Below are 10,824 nucleotides of genomic sequence, written 5' to 3' on the forward strand. Positions count from 1 at the left end.
AAGGATTTGTATTTAGAATTTATAAAGAATTCTGCAAACTCAGAAATAAGAAAAGCAACCCAGGTCAAAAATAACCGGCAAGAGATTTAAACAGACACTTCACCAAAGATATGTGAATGACAAACACACATGTGAAAAGATGCTTAACACAAGTAGTCTTAAAATGCAAAATAAAATCACAATGAGATACCACTTCACACTTATTAAAATGTTAAAAATTGACCACACCAAGTGATGATACCAAGTGATGACAAGAATGAGAAAGAAGCAGGGCTCTCACAGGCTGCTGGTGGGCGTGTAAAATGGTACAGTCACTTTGGAAAACAGTTTGGCAGTTTCTTACACTGTTAAACATACACCTACCATACGGCTCCATCATTCCACTCCCAGATATTTACCTAAGAGAAATAAAAGCATATGTCCACACAAAGACTTGCACACAAATGTTCGTAACAGCTTTATTTGGAACAGCCAAAAGCTGGAAACAACCCAAATGTCCATTCAATGAAATACTACTCAGATACGGAAAAAAAAACAACAAACCCTCAATACATGCTACATTGATGAATCTCAAAATAACAACACTGCATGAAATAAGCCTGATAATATTAATTACAGTTTGCTTTAGAACTTTGTTCTTAAAGGTACAAGAAAACCAACTGGTGTCAATGTTAGCTCACAAACAATGTTGTATATACCAAGGAAAAGTACAAAGTGAAAATGAAGAATTTTAATTCAGTCAATAAAACCAAATCTGACATAATTCTCAATAACAAATGAGACCACTCAGGAGTCAATCCTCAGGTGTCTGCCGGCTTTCTCTCTCCAGCACACTGTCCTGCTGTCCAGCAGCAGAGTCTTTGGGCTCGGAAATCTGAACCGAAGTCTCCAGTTGTTCTCCAAGCTCCTGGATCAGAGGCCCAAATGCTCTGGGAGCCCCAGGGGAGGCCAGCGGCTGTCCTCGACCACCATCAGACCCCAGGAAAGTGGTGCTTCTACACATACCACCATCGTTAAGAAGCAGGGCCATGCTGCTTTCTTCAACAAAGGGACCGAGCAAGGAATGCCCTGTCTCAGATTCACCGCCTCCAGGCTCCTCCTGTTCCGAGTCTGACTCCTCAGTCTCAAGTGATGCACTGCCCTCTGATTCTTCTGAACCACTCGTCTCAGAGCTGGAGGAAGGTGTCTGCTGCCTGGAAGTGGAATGGACTCCTGCTTTTGATGTGGTTTCTTCCTCCTGGACCAGAAATGCTGCTGCCTCCAGCTCCTCCAGTTCTAACCCCAGCTGGGCCTTGGTTAGGGATGCTTTCCTTAAGGCTTCTGCAAGAGCTGCCAACTTTTTGGACCTTGAAAACCATTTTAAGAACAATTATTAGGACTATTCATTAACTAGTCTGGGGATAACAGGGTCCACAGCTTAAAGAGATGACAAAATAAAGCTGGATCTATACTTCACATGGCACAGAGGATGAACCCCCCAAACAGATCAAAGATACAAACAGAAAAAAGGAAATAAGTATTACAAGGAAATGAAGGAGATTTCCTTTATGACACCAGAATGAGGAAGGCCTTCCTATGATCAAAATCTAGAAGCCACAAAAGAAAGGCTAAGACTGATAAATTCAACTAATAAAAATAAGACAATTTCTGAAGGGTAAAAAAGTAGTAATAATAATAAGAAAAGTCAAAAGGCTAATGCAAAATTGAGAAAAGTATTTGTGATTTATATCATAAAACAAGGCCTAATTCCCCTAATAGAGTTCTTAAAAGCAGAGATAACAATCCATGAGGAAAATGGGCAAAAGATACAAGCAGACAATTCTCACAAAAAGAAATAGAAATGACTCTGAAAATATATGAAAAGATGTTCAACAACTTCAGTCAAATAAAAGAAATACAAATTAAAATCATGCTGAGATATATTTTCATTTATCAGATTGGCAAAAATCCAAACATTTGGTAACACTGCCAGCAAGGCTGTGGACGAAAGGCGCTTTCATTCACTGCTGGTGATAGAGTAAACAGTTATAATCCCGGTGCAGGAGAACCTGGCAATAACTTTCAAAATTGAAAATGTACATACCCTTGACCCAGCAAAACCACATCTGGAAATTAAACACATATGCTACAAGACGCAGGTCCAAGGTAATATTTAGTGCGGCATTGTTTCTAATACTCCAAAATAAGAAATACCCAAATGTCCACCAACATGGCCACAGGAAGGAATAGTCAATGGTGACGTAATGTAGGAGGCTCTTCAGGGACTAAGGCAGATATATTGTTTAACAATGACAAAAGGCTTTCTATATGTATATGCTGCTCTCTATGTTAAACACACAAAAAGAGTAAAGAAGCAAAAACATTTGAAGTCGCTTGTACACTTAACCATGAACTCTGGAAAGCTACAGAAAACACTAATATTTATGTAGAGGGGGCACTGTAGGAGTTGGAAAGATGAAGGATGATAGTGAAAGGGAGGCTTTTCATGCATATGGTTTATTTTTAAACTTATGGGAATGGAATATCTATTCAAAATTCCTTAAAAAAGAAAAGAAAAGCAGTATAAAAGAGCAACAGAGTGCTTTTTAACTGAAAACCATCTCATGCTATTTCAGAAGATATTTTTGCTAAACTTATAACATTACATGATAAACACTATACTGAACAGATAAACTTTTTCATTAACTCAGATGCATTTTAGTTGTTTTGTTTTTGAAACAGTGTAAAGCATACTGCAGTTTTCCAAAAAAGATGTCTTTGCTGTTCCGTACAGGGAAATCTGGTGTGACAAGTGAAAAAAAGTAGCAGTGAGTGAAAACGGTAAGCGTGCTGACATGGCTTCTGTGTTTCTCTGGCTCCAAAGATTAAATGAGTCGCTTGAAACAAACTGAATGAGTTGAGTTCACAGGATAAATTCATTTGTCAAAGTGCAGTCCACCCCATAACACTGGGGACTACAGGCTTCATTTCAATAGAGTGATGGATGGGGATTTTCATCTAAGTGCCTGGATATACCTGAGACCCCTTTGTCTCAAAATATTTAGCATAACAAAAGATTCCACAGGGATGCTTCCCCAACCCCCAGCCCAGGTCTGGAGAGTGTAATCAGGACCCAAAGCTCCACTGCAGTCAGTGTCCAAGGTTGGGTGGGACGAGGACAATGGCTGTCATGGATGTGCAACTTTCTCTTAAACAAGCAAAACCCTGTGTTTTGGTGCTGGAATTGCAGGAGTTTAGAAAAGGAAAGATGGCCTGCGGTTGAAAGGAAAGCTTGGGTGAGATTCACTGGAGTTAGTAGATGATCTACCAAAGGGCTGTAACTCTGGGTAAGTTCTGGTGGGTTTGAGACATCTTTAAAAAGCACAGTGATAAAATAAGATGTTTTCAATACAATCTACATCCATGTCCAAGACAATTTGGATGATATACATAATATATTTTGAAGGCTTGGGTACCGGTTGCCAAGGATCTGGTCAGAGCTAGTGTTCCAGTTTAAAACCTCCCTGCCGCAAGGCTCTGCCAGCCTAAGGACTAGTTCACTGTCATCTTTCTCACTAAAAAAAAGATCCTCTCTGGGTAATGACACACAGCCTTAAGAGATAAAGAGCCATGAACTTGGAAAAGAAGAGAATGCTTCTTATTAAATTATAATATCCAAAATAAAATTTTTTAATAAAAGCCTTTACACTTCAGTGACCACACATCTCACATTTTTAACAGACATAACAAACACTATTGACAATATATGAAGGATGACGTTCCACAAACATTGTTGTAATTGCTCCTATGACAATCCTGTGAATCAGCTTCATTTTCATCCCTACATGACAGATGGCAAAATAGAAGTTTGGAGGAATTGAGAGACCAGCTAAAGTTTGCCCCGCTGAGCAGGAGGGCAGTCAGGAGCGGAAGCCCACACCTCTGAGCTCTAGCGCGCTCTCCCCTCCACCACAGGGCCTCTCAGGAATACTTCTGAGGGCTCTGAAAAGGTTCCCATGATTTCTTCCCAATTTGATGCCACTCAACACCTTCCCAAGGAGCAAGTTCTCACTTGCATAAGGCCCAGAATTCTCCATAGAAACTGTGACGGGTCTCTTTTTAGCTCAGCAGTCTTAAAGTATACATCTAAGCTTTACCTACAAAGACTGCAGGATCTGAGGAAAAAATGTGAGTATTAGTGAATACCACAGATATATGTACTCAAGCTAAAACTGTTTGGATCTTTATTATTGTCTACTATAAAAATATTAATCTGTCACTTATAACTATATAAATTTGGAATTCTAAAGTTCTTCACCTGTAATTTTGGCTCTTTTCAGAAAGCATCCCTCGCGATGCTGGGACTAAGAAGTGTTAACTCTAACAGGCAGGGAAGTGGCAAAGACGAGCCAAGTGATCTTTGCCTGTTACCAGCTGAGGTAAATTCCTATCCAACAGAGAAAAGTTCGTTTCTCACTTTTAGCACAATATTATGTTTAAAATGATCCATTATATAATGTGTATTAAAAAATTGATCATATGTGGATTTTTTTTTTGTTCCTTACCACCCTGATTCATCTTTATTTCTTATTACCCACTTTTACTACCTCAAGCTATCTAGTTTCTCAAATTTATATTAAACTTCTGATAGAAACTTAACAGAATAAGCACTTTGAACTCTCAAAGAATGCTAGGAAGAAAAAAAAAACTAATTAAAATTTCAAAATATCATTGGTATAGAATATGACCCAACTAATCTCAGGAATGAAAGTTGGGTTTGTTTCTGTTCAATTATTTGACACAGATAATTTAGCAGTCACTGTTCACAGAAAAGGAAATTATTCCTTTGGAGAAAAAACTGAGCCATGAAAGAGTAGCCTTTTTGTTCTTTTCAAACATTGGCACAATTGGAGGTGGTTCTGTCTGCCACTCCTTGTAAATTCTAGAATCTAACTGTAATGGCCTTTCCATTTCAGAAAGCACCTCATTTAACGCAGTTAGTGGCTTTTCACTGTCACACTCAAAACAGACCAGGCTAGGTCATGTCAAAAAGCCTTGTCAAATGACATTATTAGTTAGCCAGAGTGCTTGCAAAAACCAGGTACATGTGGATATACTCAACCGACACATATGTTGAGTCACTAGTTGTACTTATAGAGTATATTTTACATCTAAGTGAAGAATACCTATCTGTTAAGATGTATTAATTATGGAGTGAAGAGATTCAGCATTTAAAAGACACATGATAGATCATACTAATGTCATATTTTAATAAAATTATACTCAATGCAGGTTTTTCTCAGAAAATTTTTGGAAATGTAATCCTGCCATATTAACTTTAAAAAGAAGAAAAAAAAATCTTCCATTCTGTTTATATATGTGAAATAATTTCCTATTTGGAGAAATTTTTTTTTAATTAAAGACTGACAAGCTACAGTAAATCCAACTACCAATGAAGAGTAATAGTAACAGCTAAGGGTGCATGCCTTTACTGTGGCTGAGCTGATATAAAATTTCCTCAATTATTTTATATTTGGTGACTGATTTTAGGGGGGCAAAAAGGGAACTGTAACCTTATGAAACCGCCAAAACAAAGTGCAAAAGGAGCCCTGAAATGTAGGCAAAAGAAAACTGGGTATAAATAGAAAGCATACATCCTGTTTCTTGCTGTAGAATTTTGTCTCAAACTATCAATCAACTTTTCACCACTTCCTGCAATAGCAGGTCTACTATAAATCTCATAGTAACTGACTAGGTTTCATTTCCTCTGCCAAAACCTGCTAGCCTGCCAGCCATGACATACTGACACTAGAGCCAGCAACCGATAATGTAGGACAGGACTCCAGTGAGGCCACTCCAGACACATTTCATACTAAATGATGAATACAGTGACTGGCTTTTAATTTCAAAGGACACATACACACACACACACACAAACACGCACACACCGTCAGACTCTTTCTGGGAACAAACCGTATATCAACATTCTTTTTAAAAGACAATGATGACAATGACATATAATCATAATTCCTTTCTACTAAAAACAACCAGTTCCAAATTTCAAACTCCCCTGCCTAATATACATTTATGCAACCTGATCTAAATAAAAGGTAACGCATTAGCTTTAGGTAGAAGTTGCTGGTGAAACTCATCTCTGAACAGGCATGAAAGACAAATACCAGTTCATGCACAGATGAACATAGAACTAACTGCCTGCCCTGACTCTGTAAGAATGAAAAGCATTTCCAGCTCAGTCATTAGCGGAAACAACTGATCTTTTTGAACAAGAAAATACCAATTTAATGCAGAAAATACTGCAAGATAAGAGTTATTTAGGCCTCACTGAGTATGGGCCAATAAAATATTTTTTCATCCTATTTTCAACTTGACTTAATGCCCTTCTCTGGGTCTGCATTATGAAAAACAATACCTAGTCCATGGGTCATTGGATCAATTTTCCCCAAAACTCCCTCTATTAGTTACTAGTAACCATCATAACAAACTACTACTGGCTGGCTTAAAACAACAGAAATTTATCCTCTCATAGTTCTAGAGGCCAGAAGTCCAAAATCAAGGTATCAGCAGGGTTGCTTCCTTCTGAGGGCTCTGAGGGGAGAATCTGTTCCATGCCTTTCTCATAGCTTCTGGTGTTGCCAGGAATCCTTGGCTTGTAGATACATCAACCTAAGCTCTGCTTCTGTCACCACCTGGCGTTCTCTCTGTGTGTTTCTTCACAAGGCTGTCTTCCGTCTAGATGTGTCTCTTCTCCTAAGAATACCAGTCATACTGGATCAAGGGCTCACCCTACACCAATATGACCTTATCTTAACAATTAATTACATCTACAAGAACCCTACTTCCAAAGTCATGTTCTAGGGTTCTGTGAGAAGATATGAATTAAGGGGAGGCACTATCCAACGACGCACTCTGTCTTCTATCTAGCCTTTGCCTCACCCCCTATTCATGTCTGTCCCACATGCAATATATATTCACTCATCTCAATATTCCCAAAGTCTCAATCCATTCCAACATCAACTCTAGGTCCAAACTTTCATCTAACTCTCATCTCAAACAGGTTTAGGTGGAACTCTGGGTATACTCTATCCTGGGGTAACATTTCTCTCTGTCCACAGATCTGTGACTAAAGAACAAGTTATCTGTTTCCAAAACACAATGGTTGTACAAGTGTAAAAAACAAATATTTCCATTTCAGAAGGGAAAAAATGAAATGGATAAAAAAAAGTTAACCAATCTAAAGCAAGTTCACAATGCAGTAGGTCAAATGCCGTTAGTTTTGAAGCCTGAGAATAATCCTCTGTGGCTTGATGCTCTGTCTGGGCCCACCCACGAGGGTGGAAGCTCCACCTACTCTGGCCTCTGAATTCCTGGTTCTGCCCTCAGACCCATTCTCCCTTCATTTCCTCCCTTCTCTGCCCTTCTCAGTCCAGGCTGGTTGTTTCTCTGCTGCTATAACATTCTCAAAAACCTTGTCAGTCTTCTGTGAAAGTCAAGGGGATGCACACCATTAGACAAGAGAATTCTCCATATGTCCTTCCTGGATGAGCCCACCTCCATTCCTGACTTGTGCCAGATGGCTGAACGGATCCAAAATTCACATGCTTAATCTCTTTAGCCAAAGGCTGTCCACACATACCTGTGGCCCCAATTCCAGAGCACAGTTATGTGAACAGGCTCATGATGATGATGAGTGCATGCTCAGTCCTTTCCGACTCTTTGCAACCCTGTGGACTGTAGCCTGCCAGTCTCCTCTGTTCATGGCATCTTCTAGGCAAGAATACTGGAATGGGTTGCCATTTCCTCCTCCAGGGTATCTGACCCAGGGATCGAATCTGCATCGCCCGTGTCTCCTGTATTGCAGGCAGATTCTTTACCCACTGAGCACTGGGGAAGTATGGACAGGCTGGAAAGTTTCCAAATCATCAAGTACTGACCCCTTTATACTCAACAATTTCTTCCTCAATTTCTCTTTGCCTTCTCTCATTCTACTCTAGTTAACAAGGAGAAACCAGGCTGCATCTTTAACACTGTGGAAATCTCTTCAGCTAAATACCCGAGTTCTACTCTCCACATTGAATGGCTGGCTGACACAACACAACCAAGTTCCCCACCTTTGTAACAAGGGTCACTGTTCCTCCAGTTTGCAGTAACAAGTTCTTTTCCATCTGAGATCTCACTAGAAGTACCTTTCACATTTCTGTTTCTAGCACCATTCTACAGGTGATGATATGTAAATTTTTTTCTAAGACTACAGAAGCTTACTCTGTAGCTCTCCTCACTTCTTTCTAAACCTTGGCAAGATTCACCTTTAATGTCCATATTTCTACTATGTTATCTCTTTAAGTAATCTAAGATTCTTCCATTATGCACACATTCCCAAACTCTTCCAGCCTCTACTGATGACCGGACTCTAAAGCCACTCCCACAATTTCAGGTATCAGTTACAGTAATACCCCATTCACGGTATGAAAATCTGTATTAATTTCCTAGGGCTGCCATAACAAACCATCACAATGTGGTGGCTTAAGACAACAGAAATTTATCCTTTCACAGTTCTAGAGGCTAGAAATCCAAAATCAAGGTGCTGACAGGGTTGATTCCTTCTGGGAGTCCAGTGGAACAATCTGTTCCATGCCTTTCTCTTAGCCTCTGGTGTTGCCAGGAATCCTTGGCTTCCTTGGCTTGTAGACACATCATTCTATGCTCTGTCACCACATGGCATTCTGTGTGTCTGTTTCCTCACAAGGCTGTCTTCCTTCTGGGTGCATCTCTGTGACTCTTTTTCTCCTTATAAGGGTACAAGTCATATTGGATCAAAGGGCCATCCTACTCCAGTATGACCTCCTCTTAACACCTAACTACATCTGCAACAACCCTATTCCCAAATAAGGTCACCTTCTTAGGTTTGGGGAGGACATGAATTTTGAAAGAGAGTGGAGATGCTCATTAATGGAAGATAATTAAGATGAAGAAAAAAGAACACTTAAAGTCGATCAACATAAAATAGAAGTCAAATTTAACAGTAAAAAGTGATTTGTAAAAAGTGAAGATTTCACCTTGAGACAAAATGACAAACTACAAAAATAAGTTTAGAAAATATTTAACAATATTCATACATAGGTTATAATTACAACTAGGTACTAACTCTCAAAATAAACAAAGAATGAACCAAATATTAATTGTATTTGTAACTATTCCAAGAAAATTCTATTATAGTACTGTATGACACTTCAGGTTGTCTTTTAGAGCAGAATTGTAAGATAGTTTTTAGAAATAATCACGACGGCACCATGAGTTCAAGGGCCTCTCAATCATGTGATACTCAAATCAATGCTTTAATAGTCAAAATAAAGACTTTCAACTTGTCACTAGTATTGTAGAATTTTCTGCTTCAGTTGTTAATAATCCCACACATCCAAGCCTCACTGTCAGCAGTTCTATGTGTGGTTCAAATCCAGCTTCTATATTACTTCCTCTGCCTTTGTGAAATCCTTGCCCTTTTCCTCAATCTGCAGTTCATTTGTACTACATAATATCAACCATCATCAAGAGGTTAAAGAAAAAAAATACTGGCAGGATGAGTAGGGGAGATGCTAGGAAGGAGAGTGATATACTAGAATTGGGACTAAATTTATTAAATGATTTGATCAATAGTGTGTTATTTTTGTGTGCTATCACCAGTTCTGTTTGTAATTTTCTAGGTGTAGAAACTCTAAATTACAACTATTCAGAAAGAATGACCCCCTCACGATATATATGTGCTGTACTAGATATACAAACACCCTCCACACACACACACATTTTTAGAGCAAAGTAAAAGAGTTTATATTAAAAAAAATTGATATGGCAATTATACATACTTAAGTACAGTTAACAGTTAAATGAAGTAGGTGAATGAAGGTTTATCCAAATCCAGAGAAGCTATCGTTCGCTTCACCACTGGCATCCACCTAAGAAGCGGACAGTGAGGATGACAAATAGATTAAGAAGGACGCAATGTCCATAGTTTGAGAGAAATGCACTGCATCCTGTCCTTGAAACCATTCTGCATTTATGCCAGACTGAATCAAACAGTAGACAGAAATGTTAAGTGTCATAAATTTGCCACATTTCCCTCTATGCCCCCCGCACCCCAGCAGAACTGTGTTAGGGAAATATGCTTCATTGTAATCCCCAAAGCTAGAATTCAGAATCAATTTCAAAACTGGCCCCATGAAACTCTTGGAACTATGCCAAGTCAAAAGGTCTCCCTTTCTACACCAGCAGTTGTGAAGTTCCAATCCGTGATCCACCTGCATCATGGGACAATCCAGTGGCTCCTTCTGGCCTCTCCACTTCCATTTAGGTCTTTACCTTCTCCCCGCTTCTTTTACCCCAACCCTAATCAGCTCATCTTGTTTATGCACATAAGAAAGATGCTTTAAATAATTTATGGTACAAGGCAGGAAATAAATACATAATCTATCAGTGAACCCAAACAACTGGTTGAGTAAAACAAAGAACAACAACAACAAAAGACTTTTGTAGGGTAGAAAAGGATATGGGAAAATGGGGACTATAGGTCTAAGGTGGAAACACATCTCTTCCTTCCATTTTTTTTCTCTAAAATTATTCCATGAAGCAAGACATTTGCGGGTTTGTCAGACTTGTACAATTGTGACAATATTTCTACCTTTCATCTATGTGAAAAGGGCAGACCGTACTGTTCAACCACAGAGACGTAGTATTTTGACCTACTAACTGTTCAGATGACATGGCTATTTGGATTCCATTAAACTAAGTAGATGGAGAAGGCAATAACACCCCACTCCAGTACTCTTGCCTGGA

At 39.0% G+C, this 10,824-nt stretch overlaps 1 protein-coding gene across 1 annotated transcript in view; it reads right to left on the reverse strand.

The window, feature by feature from the left end:
• Positions 1–433: 433 nt before the first annotated feature.
• The window catches only part of SHQ1 (SHQ1, H/ACA ribonucleoprotein assembly factor), a 103,421-nt gene continuing 93,030 nt past the window's right edge, over positions 434–10,824 (reverse strand). The window contains exon 11 of the mRNA XM_010861999.1: positions 434–1,346. Coding sequence (XP_010860301.1) covers positions 794–1,346 — 553 coding nt within the window. The 3' untranslated portion in view covers positions 434–793. The remainder of the gene's footprint in view (positions 1,347–10,824) is intronic.

The sequence above is a fragment of the Bison bison genome, unplaced genomic scaffold (genome assembly GCF_000754665.1).
Source record: "Bison bison bison isolate TAMUID 2011002044 unplaced genomic scaffold, Bison_UMD1.0 scf7180017864474, whole genome shotgun sequence".
Taxonomy (NCBI): Eukaryota; Metazoa; Chordata; class Mammalia; order Artiodactyla; family Bovidae; genus Bison; species Bison bison.